The sequence below is a fragment of the Mus caroli genome, chromosome 9, assembly GCF_900094665.2.
Source record: "Mus caroli chromosome 9, CAROLI_EIJ_v1.1, whole genome shotgun sequence".
NCBI classification, from domain to species: Eukaryota; Metazoa; Chordata; class Mammalia; order Rodentia; family Muridae; genus Mus; species Mus caroli.
The window spans coordinates 12,029,887-12,050,058 of record NC_034578.1 but is presented as its reverse complement, the minus strand read 5'-3'; the positions used below and the strand labels follow the sequence as shown (position 1 = coordinate 12,050,058).

The window sequence follows — 20,172 nt, the reverse complement described above, 5'->3', positions numbered from 1 at the left end:
TCTGCCTAATCTCAACTGTGTGTCCTTTGATGGTGAACATAGGATTAACTATATAAGGCAGGCACAGGCACCTATCTTAAAACCCCACTCCATTTGCCTTATCCTTGGGGCAATATGAGATCCCCTTTGCAGTCTCTCGATAAACTCAGGTTTCCTGGTCAGCTGGTGTTAGTGGTTCTAGTGGGGCCAACATAAGCAGCACAAGCAAGATCAGGGAACATTATAAGTACCCAGTGGTCAAATTTCTTTCTATCCTGTGCTCATGCTTCTCTGACCTTCTTGCCCCTCCCCCAAGCCCACATTATGATAACCTCCACCATGGACCATGGACCCATATAAGCACCATTCTTAAACCAATATCCACACGTGTATTTTTAGAAGTGTTTGTTTTCCAGCACTAACCTCATGGTCATTCACAATACACAACACATAGCTGCTGGATACCTTCCCTGTCACCTACCAGAGTTCAGCACTATTGGCTTCATAGATTTGGGGTTAATCCTCACTCCTCAGGAGTCACCTGCTCTTTAGAGCAGCTGTGCCTAGCAGAGGGGGGTCTCAAACCCCATCCTTCTGATGACCAGACAGCTCTAACCAGTACCTGCTCCAGTCCACAAAGAAGGGTGTTCCCAAATGGACACAGCTTCTCCACGTAGTAAAATATCTACCTATCCCTGGTTTTTAGATGGGCCAGACACTGGCTGGTCTCTGGCAGTCGCGCAGAGACGCAGAGACCCTGTAATGCTGTTCCTGAGCGTGCCACTGAGGGACGCGTTCTTCTCTACAACACCTGAGTCCCAGTCCCTGTCTGGACCTTTTATTTCTCTCCGCCCCTCTGCTCACGTTCAATTAATTGTCTCCTCTAGGTCCCTCCCCGCAGCCTCTTCTTAACACTCACTGGGCGAGGAGGGGACAGCGGGAGCGCCCCAAGCAGTGCGCACCTTGTGCATCTATCCCAGGCAGCATCGCGATGCCTGAGAACAGCTCAATCGCTAACTGCTGTGAGGCCAGCGGGCTGGCAGCGCGCCCTAGTTGGTCTGGGTCAGCCGGAGCCGGGCCCCCTGTGACTCCCCGGGCACCCTGGGTGGCTCCCATGCTATCTACAGTAGTCGTCGTCACCACAGCTGTGGACTTCGTGGGGAACCTGCTTGTCATCCTCTCAGTGCTCAGGAACCGCAAGCTGCGGAACGCAGGTGAGTGTAAGCTTCCTTGACACTGAAATTCCACCATGCCTCGCCACTGGTTCGAACTCCGAACCTTAGATCCTTAACAGCTCCTCACACACCTGTCACCCACATGTCCCTGTTCTGTCCTCAGTGGCAGGTGTCTCTTTCCATTCATTCATCCAATCCCAGACTTTGGTTCTTTGAAGAAGTTAGAGGAAGTTCTGGTTTCCTCCTGCGAAGTTGGTCTGGAAGCTGCCCAAGACACACTTGACACATTAATGCCAATATGAATGAGCCAGGCTTCTCTTGAGCACTGGTTTGTGGCAGGCTGCGAGAGCTGTAGAGCTACACACTGCAGCTACCTATGGCGTTTCAACTGTTTCTGCTAGACGGAGCGCCTCCGGCCATAGACGCTCCTGACCTGTTACAGACTGCCTCTCCCTACCTGCCAAACTGACTTCATACACTAGGTAATTTAAAGGCCCTTGCTGGCAGAACGACCGTACACTGTATGGACGTGAGCAATGGATGGATGCCAGCATTCTGCTAAGCTTTGTGTCAAAAATTCATCTAGTCACTAGAAGATCCAATTCCAAGTAAGAGTGTAATTTAGACATTGCAGGCGCGACTTCTATCAACACCAGCTTTTCTGAATGAAGACAGGGAAATTGTGGGATGCACTGTGAGAATTTAAGCAATGATTTGGCTAAATTATGTGTCAATTCTTAAAATGCTTTTTCTTTCCAATCTATTCTCATTTCAATTTTTTTCCTGAGGCAGGGGTGTGTAAGGTCACCTCCTGATGGGGTGCTGCAATGTGTGACCAGGCGAGCTTGAGAGGGCCCTCAGTGACACACTGATTCTTATCAATTCTTATCAATTCTTATTAATTTTGTCATTCTTACCTTGAATGTCAGGACCAACTAAAGTGGAAATGGTGTGAAAATTAACAACGGGAAAGCTTTAAACTGCCTTTCTAAGATGCCAGGCTCTTGGCAAAAGCCATTCTTACTAAATTATATAAATGTCTTGAGGAAAGAGGGTGCCGAGAATTTTTATCTATAAAAGAATCCAGGAGTCAAGTTTGAGTTTTTAGTCATCCTGTGGGAAAGTTATCATTACTAAGGAGCACACAGGCACCAGTCACTCTTTCCTGGAATACCTTTTCAAGACATCATTGTAGCTTTGGAAAATAAACCTGTAATAGCAAAGAGTTAGCTTCTCTTAGAAAACTATGCATAACATATATATCCAAACACACACACACACACACACACACACACACACACACACACACACACACACACACTGCCCTAACACTGCAGCCTCAAACATTCATTTCCTGAACAGGAAGGCCGGTGTTCAGCTGCTCAGGCTTTGTCCCTGTGGACCAGGGTGCCTAGCCCTCCAGGTCCTCATACTTTGCTGGGTGCCCAGAGAAGCCTGTTCCACCCCTAGGTTGTCTGCCATGAGAGCGATGGTTGAGGAAGTGTTCACTGCTGCTTCTTGCCTGAGGAAGGTCAGAATCCTGCCCCTTTTCCATCCCACACAAGACTATCCAACTCTGTGCTCCCCACCATCTCCAGGAAACCTTACGGACCTGAGAGTGCCGTCAGGCCTGGGGAGAATGGGAAATTACTGATGCTTCATCCTATCCCTCCTATCCCCTGCTGCCTGTGCACTGGTGCTCAGCACCAGAGAAATGAATTAACATGCTATCCAGGAGCATTTCTTCCTGCCCTGCTGGCAACTTGCACAGTCATGCAATTTAATCAGTGCTTGCACTTGCTTGCTTTCTTGCTTGCTTCTTTCCTCCTCCTCCTCCTTCTTCTCCTCCTCCTCCTCCTCCTCCTTCTTCTCCTCCTCCTCCTCCCTCCTCCCCCTCCTCCTCCTCCTCCCCATTTTGTGTTAGGAATGGAACAAAGAATCGCATCCATGCTAGGCAAGTCTTCCCTGTGTCTTATGCCCAACCCTTGTTTTTATGACTGTTGGCTTTATTGGTGACAGTCTTTTTTTTTTTTTTTTTTTTAATGTAGTGTTGTCTTAAACTAAATGACCGTGGTAAAGTGATGTTTCAAAATGCTCCGAAAACCTGCATCCACTTGAAACGTCAGCACCTATTCATTCTTTATTAGTCATTTTTAAACTGAAGATGTTATCTTTACCTCAAGAACAACTTCCCTCAGACTTTTTGTACTCCTCTGTTCCCTCTCTCTGTCAATACTGTATTGGTTAGGCTTCCACTGCTGTAAAAAAATTCATGAAAATAAAAGCAGCATAAGGAAGGAATGGTTTGCTTTGTCTCAGGATTTGAAGGATTTGAAGGTCCTTCGTGCTGGGCTGGGCAGGGCAGCAGGAGCCTGAGCCAGGTGTCCACACTGTCTCCACAGTCAGGAACCAGGGAGAGGTGAACACTGGTTCTCAGCTCAGATGCCTTTTTGTATTTGGTCTGGGAATCACTCCATAGATTGCTGCTGCCCACATTTAAAGTGCGTCTTCCCACATCAGTTAATTCAATCTAAAATGTCTATGTCCCACAGACATGCCCAGAGGTTTGACTCCTGGGTCATTCTAGATCTTGTCAGGGTGACAGTCAACATTAACCATCATAAAATTCTGACTACACATATAAAGAACATTTATTTCCAGCAGCCAAGACATGTAGTCCACCTGAGGTTCCAGCATGCTTCGCAGGAGACATGAGGACTCCTTACTGACTATCACAAGACCAGCTCCATTGTGGGAGTTGTTGGAGCGGGGCAGGGGACTTGGGGACAAGGGGGTAGATTCGGGGAACTGACCACTGAGAGAACAGTCAGGTATGTGTCATCCTCTCTATACCAGAGCCTTGCCCACAGTGCCTTGTCACCTCACATTATGCTTCCTGAGGGCAATAAAAGCCTACATCTGGATTAGTCACAAAGACCTGCCGGCTCTAGATCCTAGATGGCTGGAATCTCTCAGCAGCCTCAGCTGCACCACAGCTCTAAAACTTGCTCAGTGCCTCCTTGACACTCTGTCTTGAACCACCATAAACTGTCTCAAAGGCTGGGGTAGACGGCTCTCTGGGTAAGGTACTTGATGTGCAGACCTGAGAGGAACACAGTTCAGATTGTTAGCATCCACATAAGTGTTGGGTGGGCATGGTGGCCTACCTGTAATATCAGCACTCTGGGAGCAGAGACAGGATCCTTGAAGCAAGCTGGTTAGCCAAACCAGCTGAATCAATGAACTCCAAGTTCAGCAAGTTGCCTTACCTCACTCAATATGGAAAGTGGAATGCAATCAAGGACACTAATGTCAAGCTTTGGTCTACACACACACACACACACCACACATACACACCACACACACACACACACACACACACACACACAGAGCCTATAAACATGGGGTTCTTGCTACCACCACCACCATATAGTCCCCAACACAAAAGCCTAGGAAATGACACTGCCCTCTGTGCATCCCACCATTATCTCCTCTCAAACAGCATTTAGGAACACACAGCAAGGTTCCTCACCCCTTGCTTTGTCAGCTATGCACCCTGAGTTCCTGGTTACCAGTCAGGAGCCATGATCTGACCATGGATATTCTTCGTGCTAGGCTGTGGTGAACAGGTGATTTAGAAGGTGTTGCTAGTGAGTGGACACTGCCATGTCTGAAGTGTTTTGTCATTTGTAAAGCAGAAGGGCCTCAGGGGCTGATAAATTCCTAGGTTCACATGCAATGTCTGTTCTTCCACACCACAGCTTCTCTCAGGGCCCTGTGGTACTCAAGGCTCTCTTTGTCCCTTATCCAGATCCAGGGCCCTCCTAGGAGGTGCAGGTGGCTATCCTTCCCCACTGTATGATACTGTGCAAAGAAGCTTGTCATGACATGCCCTTCCCTATAAGGAAGCATACATAGCACATGATGTCAGAATAAGGTGGGTGGCCCTGTACAAAGGCACTTTGAAGGCATGCAAGGAGATGATTAGTAAGCTCGTGGCCCCTTCCCCCAGGAGGAGAGAGAAAGAGGAAACCCACTGCAATCAGGACTTAACCTGCCACCAGTCACTCACCAAGATGCCACTTGATGTCAGCTGTGCCTGTTGCTGAGCTAGCAGACAGGGTGTTAGGTGTTTAACGTCAGCTGAAGAACAAGTCCGACTGCCCTGGCCTCTCTCCCTCGTGTATGTGAGATCTCAGTCTCCACAGTTCAGAGGTGAAGGCCTTATTATCTTTTCATTGCGCAAAAATCAATGCTTTTTTAAAAGTCTATAATTGTGTCTTTAGCTGTGTAAGGGGGAGAACTCTTAGTCCTTGCTTGTTCTCTCTGCAGAGTTCTCAGCTTCCTGGGGACATAGAGACTCTTCAGTCTAACTGCCTTCATTTCCAAAGCATTGACTTCCATACTTAGACAAGATGTCGTGCAGGACGTGGTCTGCCATGACTGTGGTGTCTGCAACTCACAGTGTAAAATGTGTATAGTGAAGCAGGTAAGAGTTAGGGAGCAAACGCTAGGGGAGTTTAATGCTTTCTCTATTGTCTGTAGTCATCAGGACGATTGCAGGCAAGATCAGGCTGCAATGTCTTACTTATGTAAGGGCACCCTGTAAAGTTCCCAGGAGGATTAAATCACCTAATTCGCATGTGTTAGAACACACCCCCACCAAGATCTGGCACATGGCTCTATACCTCATGTCTTACCTCATGGGGAAATCCTATTTTGTCTCATGAGCCAAATGCTCAGTTCTTTCAGTACAGCTGATAATAAGAGAACAGCACTCATAAATAATAGTTGGCATGAGTGTGATCATTAAATTGTCAACTAGGCAGAATCAAGGAGACAAACCTCTGGGCAGACCTGTGAGGGAGTTTCTTGATTAAGTTAATTGAGGTTGGAAGATCCATCTGTGGGTGGCTCCCATTCATGGGCTGTAAATATAAAGAAAGTGATCTGAACCCATCATTCAACTCCTTTAGCCTCCCAACTGAGAATGGAAAGTGGTCCGTTGCTTCAAGCCCCTTCTACCAAATCTTCCCTACCATAATGGACTATACTTCAGGAGAGTAAGCTATAATAGACCTCGGTCTATTTTTTATCACAGAAACAGAAAGGCAACTAAAGCAACGACTAAGTATTTCTCCTGTGTCAGACAGAAATCTTCATTTGAGAAAGAAAAGGGAAGAGGATGAATGGTTAGGGGGAGGGGAGAAAGGAGAGGGTCCAATGTACATGATACACTTCAATGAAAATCTACATATGAAGCCACTATGTAGATACAAAAATATACACTAATAAAAAGAGGAAGAGAGAAAATAGCTAATATAATTGTAAAATTCTAAAATCCCTCATCCAATGGATATCCCTGTGCAAATATTATTCTATCTCTCATTCCTTGAAGTCAAAACTGATTGAAAGAACAGGTAACAGACCACCATTTTATTCTCCTGCAAAGAGCATAGATTAGCTTGCTGATGTCTTGGCTGAACTGTTCACTGCCAAGTTCTGCTGGGTCCTATTTCTGCCCTTCACTTATGATGAACATCAATACTCTACACCCTTGTGAACTTCCATTTCTCCCCTAGCTTTCTTGTCTTCTGGTTCTTTCTCCAGCCTTCTGCTGTACACTCTTATGACCTGGTACCTGTTCCATTATCTAGGAGATAGAAAATTATCTGGTTAAACACCATTGCATATGCCAGCAAGATTTTGCTGAAAGGACCCTGATATAGTTGTCTCTTGTGAGGCTATGCCGGTGCCTAGCAAACACAGAAGTGGATGCTCACACTCAGCTATTAGATGGAACACAGGGCCCCCAATATAGGAGCTAGAGAAAGTACCCAAGGAGCTGAAGGGGTCTGCAACCCTATAGGTGGAACAACAATATGAACTAACCAGTACCCCTGGAGCTCGTGTCTCTAGCTGCATATGTAGCAGAAGATGGCCTAGTCGGCCATCATTGGGAAGAGAGGCCCCTTGGTCTTGCAAACTTTATATGTCTCAGTACAGGGGAACACCAGGGCCAAGAAGTGGGAGTGGGTGGGTAGGGGAGTGGGGGAGAGGGTATGGGGGACTTTTGGGATAGCATTTGAAATGTAAATGAAGAAAATACCTAATAAAAAAATGGTCAAAAAAATAGAAAATTATCTGGTTAAACTTAGAGGATTCTTACAAGAAGCACTGAGTGCACACCATGGAGTCTGGCGGCACATTCGCTGTTGTCCTGCTCTTACTGTTGCATTTGTTAAAGTAATAAGACAACACTCATCCTGGTTCACAGACGACCTCTTCCCGTCATTATGGGATAATGTTCGCTGACACCCTATCAGCAGTTCTTTCAAACAGATGCTTCAAACACTCTTAAATATGTCTTCTTTCTTTAAGGTTTCAAAATATCATCTTTGGTATTTTCCAGTACACTATTACTTTTATTTAACCAAGGAAAAAGCAGTTTTATCTCCGCCTTCCTAGGAGTCATCCTGACACCCTGAGGGTTTTTCATAAATAATAGGACTTGGAAAGAAAACAATTTCTGCCCTCCAGGAATTTGAGAATCTAATTGGGAGATTACTTTACATTCATTCATTGCTTCGGTACTTGTAAAGAAACCAAATTACTAATGAAGTATTTGTTCAATCTTTCCAAAACTGCTTATACCCAAAATGTTATTAGAATGCTTCACATGGTTCATGTTGACATCTCTTAGGCTAATAACCTCTCATGGTAAGATCCTGTTTGAGGTGCCCTGCTGTTCTTGCATGGAAGCAATCTTGTTGACGTGTTTTGGGGAATTGTTCTGCCTGAACAGCACCATCCCTTTTTATTGTCTGATTTAGAAACTTCCACTCTTCCAACCTCCTTGCTCTGGCATGGACTACGTTGGTCAATGTTCCTCTGTGTTGGTACATCCTGGTAGGTCTTTCTCATGTTATGACCTTCCTGTATATGAGAGAGAGCATAATATATGGTCTATTGAGATAAATGATGAAGGAAGATGGATCTGAAGGTAGTTAGCCATCAGAGGACTTCTCTCACTGTCCTGTGCTTTCATTCGTTGGCTGTCTTCTCTGTGAAGGGATGCCCTTGGGTTGCTCACCACCCGTCACTAAGCCCCTAGCACAGTCAGAAGTGCTATGAGGAGATTCTCATGGGTACCTGCCAAATAAATGACTAACTTGAAGCTCAGTGCCAAAGGTTATTTTAAACGCAAGTAAACTCTTCAGATTTCAAGAGGTAAACAAAAAGGCTAGAGATGGAAGTCGCTTTGCCTTTCAAAGTTCTATCTGATGAAGACTAGACAAAGTAGCACTAACTTCCTCCTCAGATACAAAATTCCTGGAATGGAGACAGGATAAGAAGAGACTGAAGTGGGGGGGGGGGNGCTTTATCTGTGAGTAGTGGAGGGATTCTACTTCAAAGAATGCAACCAAGCTGTGGCAGCTCCTTCCCACTGGCATACCTTGTCTGACAGAGGCAGGCAGGATGAGTCACTCCAAGATTTGTGTATGGCTGTTCATTAACAAGCCATTGCACACATGAGGAGCAGATCTGCATGCCAGCTGATTGATTTCTCACCTGGGTGGGGAAGAAATTGATATAGCAGGGCCCTCCTCTGAATCTCATCCTGAGCAACCCCATAACCTCAGCATCTCACAGATGGGTGACACCATAAGATCCAAAGTCATCTAATTGGGATTCATGCCAAGAAAGCTAGAAGACAGTAGGACCACTGGGCGGATGACTCTCCAGCAGGGACTGGAGGGTTTCAGCCTTTTAGGAACAGCAGGCTTAATAGGGGAGAGTAATTGAATCACTTCCCACATGGAGCTAATGCGTTCTGCTCGCTATTTACAAGCTGTTTGCAGCCTCTGGGGCATTATTAGGGGACAAGCCACATTAACACAGCAGTGCTTGCCTTAGCTTTCCCAGGGAAACAGCTGGTAGAGCTGGCACCAGCTTCCAACCAGTTTTGACTTTTTCTGCTCAAGTTTGTACATGCCAAGAGCCTGTTTGCCATCCATCCTGAAACTGTCAGGACCTGTAGCAACCAACTTTCCTACGTTAGAGAAATGTTCTTTACAAAAAACAACACTAAGGAGTGTAGGGGTGGTCTCCAGTAGAAGAGGCAGGTATTGATGAAGAAGTCACAGAGAAAGTTCAACAATAGTCCAAATGCCTATGACCAGAAATGAGCAGAGCTAAGTACATCTCAGGCTGCTCCAACCTCCAGCACCTCTTCCAAACTTCTAAAGGAGTCTTAAAATCCCAGAACTGAACTTGATTGTGATCCTAAGCTGAAGCCCAGAAATGTGGAACAGGACATGGTCCCTGCTTCCTGGGACTCAGTGCAGTTTGAGCCGATGCATCAGCAGCTTTTCTAGATGCTAGGACAAAACACCAGACACTGGCAACCTGGGGAAGAAAAGGTTTGACTCACTGACTGTTTGAATGGGGCAGCTCATCATGGTGGAGAAGGCATAGTGGCAAGGCCATGACAAACAATTGCACTGCAGTCACTGCCAGGAGGCAGAGAGTAGAGAATGCTGCCTCTCTCCTATTCAGTCTAAGATCCAAGCATACTGCATTTATCTGTCCTACAACAACAGGATGCATTTTGTCACATGGCCAAAAAAATTTAAAGACCATGTCCTGTGTATACTGTGCCACTGAGAAATCCTCCCCATGGACAGCCTGCTGTCTTGTAAGCATACAGCAAGTGCTCAAGGAAACACAGGGCTTGGGGGGAGGCGGGGGTGGGGGGTGTGTTTGGGAGGTGCATGCACTCAGCTTCATGTTGAAGCTTCCAGTTCCTGGTGCTATGCCTTCAGTGCCCTGATGCTCTCAGACAGCAAAACTGGAGGAACAGAGGCTGACATTCGAGCTATGTTCCTGGATGACTGTGGCTTCCTGGGGCTCTGGCTGGTTGGATTGATGACACTGAGGAGGGCTCCATTCAGAGGAGAAATCTCAGAAAGCCAGGGAATGTGCAGACAAAGGAGGAATTGCCACCACCCGACCCCTCCAGTGATTTGAGACAAGAGGAGAACAGTTGGGTCTCTGTGTGTCTTAGTTAGGGTTTCTTTTGCTGTGATAAAACACTATAACCAAAAAACAACATGAGGAGAAGCGGGTTTATTTTATATCCCATGCTCTGTTTACAGTTCTTTATGAAGGGACATTAAACCAGAAACTGAAGGTAGGAACCTGAATGCAGGAACTACAGCAGAAGCCATGGAGGAATGCTGCCAACTGTCTGGCTTGCTCCCCAGGGCTCAGGTGCTTTCTTTCTTTGTTTGTTTGCTTGCTTGTTTCTTTGATTGATTTTTCTTTTTGCTTGTTTACTTACTTTTAAAATTACATTTTTATTCACTTTACATCCTGTTCATAAGCCCCTGCCTCCTCTCTTCCCTGTCCCATCCTTACAGATCCCTCCCCCACTGCCCCCACCCATTTCTCCTCAGAGAAGGGAAGCCCCCTTTGGGCACCACCCCACCCTGGAGTATCTAGTTCCAGCAGTTCTAGGCACATCCTATCTCACTGAGGTCCAACCAGGCAGTCCAAGTGGTGAGGAAGGGGACCCAGTGGCAGGGAACAGAGACAGTGACAGCCCCCACTCCACTTATTAGTGGAACCACATAAAGACCAACCTGAACATTTGCTACAGATGTATAGGGGTTATAGGTCCAGTTCCTGCATGTTCCCTGATTGGTAGCCCAGGCTCTGGGAGTCCCCATGATCCCAGGTTAGTTGACTCTGTGTGTCTTCTTGTGGTGTCCTTGACCTTTCCGACCTGTTTACTTCTTTCCCCCACTCTTGCACAAGACTCCCCAAGCTCTGACTGATGTCTAGCTATGGGCCTCTGCATCCTCTCCATCTGCTGATGGATGAAGCCTCTCAGGAGACAGTTATACTAGGCTCCTGTCTGCAACCATCATCAACAGTGTCATGGGTCAGCTCTCTCACATGGGATGGGTCTCAAGTAGGGGCAGTCATTGGTTGACTGTTCCCTCAGTCTCTGCTCACAACCTGCTCTTGCTGGGCCCTCATATAGCACTCATGAACCAAGGAAATGCCTCCGCAGACTTGCTCATAAGCCTGTAGGCCAATCTTAAGGAAACGTTTTCTCAATTAAGATTTCCTCTACCCAGATATGTCTAGGTTTGTGTCAAGTTGACACCGTGCCTCTGTTCCTGTCCTAGAAGCAGTTCTTTGATAATACCCACTCCACTGGACATTGCTTTCATCACAGCTTTGCAGGTTACAAAGGGAGGCACATGAGAACCTGAGTAGACAAGCACAGATGCAATCTGAGCCCTCGATTTTGTCTTTAAATGACATGTGATTTCTACTTTCAGTGCAAATCAAAGTGGCTCAGAGAAAGACAAAATGTCATGTTCATGTCTGTGTGTCTGTGTATCGTGTGTGTGTGTGTGTGTGTGTGTAGATGCAAAAGTAAGTGTTCATGTCTGTGTGTCTGTGTATCGTGTGTGTGTGTGTGTGTGTGTGTGTGTGTGTAGATGCAAAGGTAAGTATGGTCTAAAAGCCATAGATAAACCTTGGGTGTCATCCCTGTATTCTCAGGTACCATCTACCTTATATCTTCAGACAGGATCTGTTATGAATGTGGAACTCACTTATTAGGCTATCCTGAGTGGTGGGTGAGCCCCAGGGAGCTGCCTGGCTTTCCCGGAGTTTTAAGAATTATCACCATGCCTGACTTTGTTTTCTTGTTAAAGTGTTGGTTCTGTGAATCAAACTTGGGTCCTCATGCTTGAGGTGCAAGCATTTTACCCAAATATATGTCCCCTGTCACCCAAAGTAATGACCAGAAGGTGTGGGACCCCCTACTGATTACTGATCTGTGTTTCCTGCTTCAGGTAATTTGTTTGTGGTGAGTCTGGCCTTGGCTGACTTGGTGGTAGCCTTGTACCCTTACCCACTGATCCTTGTGGCCATTATCCATGATGGTTGGGCCCTTGGGGAGGCCCACTGCAAGGCCAGTGCCTTTGTGATGGGCCTGAGTGTCATTGGCTCTGTCTTCAACATCACAGCCATTGCCATCAACCGCTACTGCTGCATCTGTCACAGTGCCACCTATCACCGGGTCTGCAGTCACTGGTATACTCCCATCTACATCAGCCTCGTCTGGCTCCTCACTCTGGTGGCTTTGGTGCCCAATTTCTTTGTGGGGTCTTTAGAGTATGATCCACGCATCTATTCCTGCACCTTCATCCAGACAGCCAGCAAACAGTACACGGCGGCTGTGGTGGCCATTCACTTCCTCCTTCCCATCGCTGTGGTGTCCTTCTGCTACCTGCGAATCTGGGTACTGGTACTCCAGGCCCGAAGAAAGGCCAAGGCTGAGAGGAAGCTGCGTCCGAGACCGAGTGATTTGCGCAGTTTCCTAACCATGTTCGCAGTGTTTGTGGTTTTTGCTATATGCTGGGCCCCTCTCAACTGTATCGGCCTTGCAGTGGCCATCAACCCAGAGGCAATGGCTCTCCAGGTCCCAGAAGGGCTCTTTGTCACCAGTTACTTCTTAGCTTACTTTAACAGCTGCCTTAATGCCATTGTTTATGGGCTCCTGAACCAGAACTTCCGCAGGGAGTACAAGAGGATCCTCTTGGCCGTATGGAACACTAGGCGGCGCTGCATACAGCGTGCTTCCAAACGCTGCCTTACTGAGGAGCCACAGGGCCCGGCGCCACCTGCTGCCAGGGCTACCGTGCCTGCCAAGGAAGGTCCTCTCTAGCCTGCATCAGCTCGGTGGGCCTAGCAGCAAACCTGTGAAGTGAGCAGAGTGGAGTTGCTGCTGGCATTGTGCAACAACTGCTCACACTGCATCCCACAACTGGTGAACTCAAGTGACCACTAGTGCAAACCTGCAGACAATCCTAGTGGCAGATTGGGCACTGGATTCCAATTGGTTGGGGCAGAAGTCAAGCCCTACCCATGAGAAGTCATTTTCCCTGCCACATTGACCTGTTAAGAGATCTCTTTTGACTACCTATGCTGAAAGATCAAAATCTGCAGTATTGAAGGTGAGTGACTTCCAGGGACCCATCAACTTTCCCTACACATCATGATGTACCACACCATATACTGTATCCACACACACTACAATATATACACAAAATGCATACCATTTACACCAGATATATACCATACACACACACACCATGTGCATATACACACCATATACCACGTATACCACAACCATAGCACCATACATATGCAAACCACATACATATTTACCAGACATACACTACACTCATATACACAAGAAACATACACATAAAACACTTACACCACGTACACAGGAAACATATGCCATATACATATACAACACACAAGTAACACATGTGCATATTACACTGTTTTCTTCAGATACTGAGTATGCTTGGTGAGTGTGGTCCAGCAGGAGAACCATGATGCCTGCCCTGTGGGAGGTCTGTCTTTTGGCAGACTGGTATCAGCAAAAGTTTGAGGGTATTTTCTTTGCATTGGTCACTGTGCTAATTGCTTGATATACATTATCATATTTAATCCTCTCAAAATTCTTGGAATAGATACAATTGTGTGTGTGTGTGTGTGTGTGTGTGTAATAAGAAACTGAAACACAAAGAACTGTACTGATTGGCTGAGCTCAAAGAGCTGCTAAATTCAGGGTTAGGGTGAGAGAGCCTGTCAGCACCGGATTCTGCCCCTCCTGACCTTGGGGAAAGTGACCGAGGTGCACTGAGTCAGGTTAAGTACCTTACATGCATGTGATCCACTGGAGGGACAGGACAGTTACCTCAGCTAGCCACAGGGCTTCCCTGGAGGTAGACCTGGGGGACCCTGGTGTGCTGCCAGCTTAGCATTAATTACAGTATCACTTCCCTGCAGTGGGAGAAATCCAAGCTGGGCTGAATGCTTAGTGGCCTAGTTACCGGGACATTCCTTTAAAATGTGTATTCCCTGGACCCTGCCAATGTTTCAGGTGTGGAAGTCTGATATTAGAGATCTACTAGGGGGATGACTGGGGACATGGGTGGCAGCATTAGTGACTGAGAGCAGATATTCCCACTTAGGTGACTTCGAGGTTCATACTTCAGTCTGACAGAGCCCCCAGAAACGCCGGAGTCCTCGGGCTCCTTGCACTGACTCTGCTTTCTAGGCTCCGGGGGGAGGTTGAGGCTGACCTGCTTAGACAGATGTGGCTATGTCTCTACGTCCTCTCTCCAGTCACCAAACATGGAGGATTCCTGTGACCTCAGCTTATGAAGAGGTTGTCATCACTTGCTTGTCAACAGGGTGACCCTACCCTTCTGATCATCCCTGTCTCTTAGTGCTAACTGTATGTACATAAATGTAGGTAGAAGGACTGCAGCATCCCTTCACTTTCCTAGCCTATTGATGCCACTGGTCCTCCAGGTCCCAGCATGTAAGTGTAATAACCAGGACCCTTTTTGTGTTCTTAGGTTTCGAGGGATGAACCAGTATCCCAGAGAACAAAGGAATGTGGGGACAGCCAGAACATAAAGCAATGTTCATATGCCATGGAGTGGTCTCAGGCCACTGGACCTTAGTTTAAGTACAGATAGTTCTCTTCAAGCAGTGCAGAGACGAATCATGTTCTGCTTGATAGACTCAATAGTCTCTGCAAAGGTGCTTCACAGCCATTTTCCTTCTGTGAACTTTCTTGGGATGGCTCTGTTTTGAGAAGTTTCCTCACTAGGAACCCTCAGCTGTCAAGGGACCCCAAGTTCAAGTGCAGACTTCTGACTAGTTGACACTGATGGTCATCGAGCATTTTGACCACCATGGATCACCACACACACATAGACACACCTTGTCAGAGATACATTTGAGACATAGACAGTCACAAGAGCCTAACAATTTTTCCTTAATAAATTATAGCCAGCCATATGCAAGAAAAAAATGAGCTAAAATCAGAACTGTTTAAATTGTTCAAGGTGGTTGGGGAAGATTTTAAGAAAGGATCTCATATGGTCCAAACTGACCTTGAATTTGGTATGTAGCCGAGGCTGACCTTGAACTTCTGATTTTCCTGACTCCTCTACCTCCTGAGTGCTGGAATTACAAGCAAGATTACTTCTACACCTGGGTCAGAGAGGCAAGTTTGTCAAGTGCGAGCTGTGTTGTATAGTACAGCACTAGGAAACTTCTGCATGCACAAACCCCAAACCATTCACCCACTGAGTGAGCATGAGCTGCCTTCTCCCCATGACCCATGTCTGGCTTTGGGGAGTGATGTATTTAGAACGCTCTGACACTGGTTCATGCAGCACATGCCCTTCTGTAACTGGGCTCTTTCATATGGGATAATATCCTCCATGTTCCTTTGTATTATATGAGATTTCGTTCCTATGTAAAGAGGAATAACCTACATTTACACTCATTGAACTACCACTGTAATCCAGAAATCACAGTTCTGAGAGTTCAGCAAGAGGAGCTGAAGTCAAGATCTCACTGACTTATGTACACTCNCATGTCTGTGGTGGTACTGTTCAAAATGGCCCAGATGTGAGAACATCTGTTGTATCCAAATGTTCCACTACCACTAGGAACTCAGATGGATTTCAAGTGCTGGTTCCATTCTTAGTGTTCCGTGGAATGCTCATTCTGTGTGTCACATGGCTGCATGATTTTAGTCCAGCAAAAGTGCTGATACTCCAGCCTCCACATCTCCTTGCTAATACTGGCCAGGGATTTCACTTTCAACCTTTTCATAACAACTGCCATCCTAAAAAATAATGGGATGTGACTGTGGCTTCTATTTGAATTTACTAATGCTCAATGGTTCTGAGCCCCATTTTGGATTCCTGTTGCTCTTTTGTACATGTATTCAACAAATTTACCTGTTCAAATAAAGGTATAACAAGACAAGCACAAACTAAGTAAGTTCATGACCATCATACAAAATATACTGAAAAAAAATACTATACACAGTAGACAAAAATGACAGTATCAGTCACAAAAGCAAAGGAGTAGAAAAGACTGTGTTCAGATGGATTCACTGCTAAACTCTATGAAACCTTTAAGGAAAAGCTAACGCCAATATTCCTCTAACTACTGCACAAAATAGAAATGAAAAGTCTAACAACAAAGTCATCCTATGAAGCCTTATTGTCCTTATTGAAAAAACCTGGGTTTTATATTTGCAAACTGAAGATTATGCCAGGAGCCATCTAGCAGAGGCAAACACGAACAAGTAACTTTCCTGGAGATAACATATCATTTTGCATGGGTGTGATGGATAAACCCTAAAATTACAAGACTTTTAGAGAGTTCATCTCAGAACTGATTCTTATTATTATGTCTTTCCTATTATTATCAAATAGGATAATGATGCCTTGGCATTAGCCCACCCTATTGGGAAGATTTTCTGCAGATCAATGAAGATGTATTCTCTTGTAATAATGCTATACAGACAAATAGATCATTTCTTAATTCCTAATTATGATTCTATAAAAATCCCAAATTTATACAAGTAATTTTAAGTCCTCTGAGTATGAAGGCTGCAATTAGGGCTCTGAAAACATTCATGTGACATAAGTTAATTGCACTAAGATAGAAAGCAGGCTTGGAAAAGATTTATGATTTATGATCAGGAAAAACATTCCTTTTAGGCTGGATGTGAAACTATTATCTGATAACTAAAGGTCACAAACTGAGAATAAACTGAGACTTTATTGTAGGTGCAAGGACAAAAATAAAATATTTACTGGATTTATCTATACAAAACTTCAATACTAATGAGACACAAGGCAGATGATTTACCTCTTGACAAAACCATGCTAACTTAGACATAAGAATTATTGTTTCAAACACTTAAAGAACCTGTGAAGCTAGTAGCAGACAATGAATGTTTAGTTAGATAACTAGTCTTAATGGAAACACATGTAAACCTCTCTGTTGTAACTACTTATTTAATTTTTGATTTGTATTTATGTTTGGTTCTATTTTTGAATGACGCTGATGTCTCCACCAGAAAACTCTTATCCCTGATGCACACCTTCAGCAGAATACCAGCATGCAAAATCAACGCATGACAATTAGCCTTTCTACATACTAATAAAAAATTTTCCAAGAAAAAATGAGAAAATTTGTAATTGCTTCATAATACCTATAAAATTTATGTGTGTGGATGATTAAGCCTAATCAAGGTGAAAGACTACTGTACTGGCTAGTTTTGTGTCAACTTGACACAGCTGGAGTTATCACAGGGAAAGGAGCTTCAGTTGAGGAAATGCCTCCATGAGATCCAACTGTAAGGCATTTTCTCAATTAGTGATCAACGGGGAAAGGACCCTTTTGGGTGGGGCCATCTCTGGGCTGGTAGTCTTAGGTTCTATAAGAGAGCAAGCTGAGCAAGCCAGGGGAAGCAAGCCAGTAAAGAACATCCCTGCATGGCCTCTGCATTAGCTCCTGCTTTCTGACCTGCTTGAGTTCCAGTCCTGACTTCCTTGGTGATGAACAGCAGTATGGAAGTGTAAGCTGAATAAACCCTTTCCTCCCCAACTTGCTTCTTGGTCATGATGTTTGTGCAGGAATAGAAACCCTGACTAAAACAACCACTATAACAGAAACTGTGCAAAATTGAAAAAAAAAATTAAAGAAGAACCTAGAAGATGGAAAAACTCATGTTTATGGACTGATGTAGTTAATATTATAAAAATGCCAAGAAGCAAGCTACAGATTCAAATTCAAAATTCCATTGACATTCTTCACAGAACTAGAAAGCAATCTTAAAATGTATATAGAAGTACAAAATACCACAAGTAGCCAAAGTAACCATAAGTAGAAAGGGTAATGTTGGAGGTTACAATACCCAATTGTACTACAGAGGAGTAACAAGAACTGTATTTGCACAGAAATGACATAGAATATAACAGAGTATCAATAAGTAAACCAATATAGCTTTAACCGCCTAATTTTAAACAAAGATGCAAAACACATTCATTGAATGAAGAGAATCTACTTAATAAATGGTGCTAGGAAAACTGGGTGTCTACATGCAGAAAACTGAAACAAGGTCCATCCCTATCAACCTGCATGCAAATCAATTGAAAGTGGATCAAAGTTCTTAAGACTTTAAATTTTGAGTCTGCTAGAAGAAAATACTCTAAGAAACAGGCATAAGCAAAGACATTCTGAAAAGCCTCCAGTAGATTAAGAAGTAATTAATCTTAGGGACTGGAAATTGGATTTCATAAAATTATACACAGCAAAGGAAACAACCATCCCGCAAAGACACAGACTGCAAATGGGGAGAAATTTGGCCAACTATGGATTAGAGAGGGAATTCATATCTAGAAAAATAACATCAAATGTGAAATGCCTAAACTATTCCATCAATACATGAAATAACTAAACAGTTAATTTTCAAAAGAAGAATTGCAAATTACCAATAAATATCTGGAAAAGTGTTCGATATTCTTAGACAAGAAGGAAATAGAAATTAAAACTCCTCTGCCTCCCCAGAGTCAAAATGAGTATCTTAAAGAAAATAAATGGTCACAAGTGTTGGGGAGGAGATAAGGAAACATTAATTCATTCACTGTGGAGAGCCATAGAGAGTGTAAGCCAGCATGGATGTTCCTCATAAAACTAAAAGTAGGACAACCATATGCACCAGCTACACTATCCTTGAGTATGCACTCAATAAATTCTAGGTCACTACACCACAGAAATACATGCACATATGTATTCAGTGCTGCATTGTTCACAACACCTAGAAAATGGAACCAGCCTGGGTGTCTATCAACAGAAGAATGGACGATGAAAATGTAATGCTTATACACAATGGAATATTATGCAGCCATAAAACAAAATGGAAGTTATTATGTTTGCAGGAATGTGAGTGGAACTAGAGCATATGGTATTAAGTGAAATAAGCCAGATGTGGAAAGACAAACACTCTATGTTTTCTGTTCTGTGCAGACTCTAAATTCAAGTGTGGAGAGATTATTAAAGCATGATGGAGGGCACTGACTGTAAGAAAGAGCTCTTTGAGAGGTGCAAGACAGAATATAAATGACACAAAAACCAATAAGCAAGAAAATTTTAGGAGGAAAAGGACCATCAAGAAGGGCTCAAGGGAACAATGAGAGAGGCACAGAAACACACAAGTAAGAACAAGATAATTGCATGTGTATGTAAAATCACCATTACAAAATCACTTCTTTATGTCAACTTAGCCAAAATACCAGCATGGATGGAGGTGGGATTCACAAAACCTCAAGCCTATCTGAGTGACTGTTGGCATTTGATAGCTACTGAGATAGTCAATTTTCTTCATGCAGCCCCAATCGACTACCTATGTGCCAATGGATGGCTCCACAACCACTTTACATTAAGGCAGCAGTAAGTGCATTCAGTGGATTTAAAAGGAGCACATGAAGCTGGGGATGCATGGGAGCAGTGGGAGGGGAGTGACTCACAGGTAGAGTTGATCTAAATGCATCACATTCATGTATGAAGTTCTCAAATACTAAATAATAAATATTATTATTAAGTAATAATATTATTTAAATAATAAAATTTTAAAAGAAAATACTGACAACATGTAACATTATTTATAATACATCATACATATATGCATATTAATATTTGTATGAGGATCTAACTTTGTAGCTGTCCAGCAGCCACGGAGAACTAGATACACCTGAAAGGGAGGCTGCAAATGAAAAAGGACCGCAGAGAAGAATGAAGCAAAGACAAAGATTTCTGATCATGGTTCAAAGATTAATTTTCAGCTCTGCATTTATATGGACAAAACCCAAAGACCCACCCTTTGTTTTGACTGGGTTAGATTGCTTTGTTTCACCTGGATTGAGTTGCAAAGTAAGCTCAGTAGGTGTTCCGCTCCTCAAGGCTTCATAGGAAATGCGAATGTGGCAAGGTCAGGCACCAACTTCAGCCAGGTTGTAAAACAGTAGGAGGTTTGTTCAGACTATTCAAAGCTTGGGTAAAATCTACCAAGAGGAACTCTCAATTCTGAATATCTTTGCTC

General features: G+C 44.3%; 1 protein-coding gene across 1 annotated transcript; it reads left to right on the top strand.

The window, feature by feature from the left end:
• The first annotated feature begins 880 nt into the window (after positions 1 to 880).
• On the top strand, positions 881 to 12,956 carry Mtnr1b (melatonin receptor 1B). Its single transcript, XM_021173286.1, has 2 exons — positions 881 to 1,193; positions 12,029 to 12,956. Exons 1-2 carry the CDS (start codon positions 971 to 973, stop codon positions 12,901 to 12,903), a joined length of 1,098 nt encoding a protein of 365 aa, XP_021028945.1. The 5' UTR covers positions 881 to 970; the 3' UTR covers positions 12,904 to 12,956.
• The last annotated feature ends 7,216 nt before the right edge of the window (positions 12,957 to 20,172 follow it).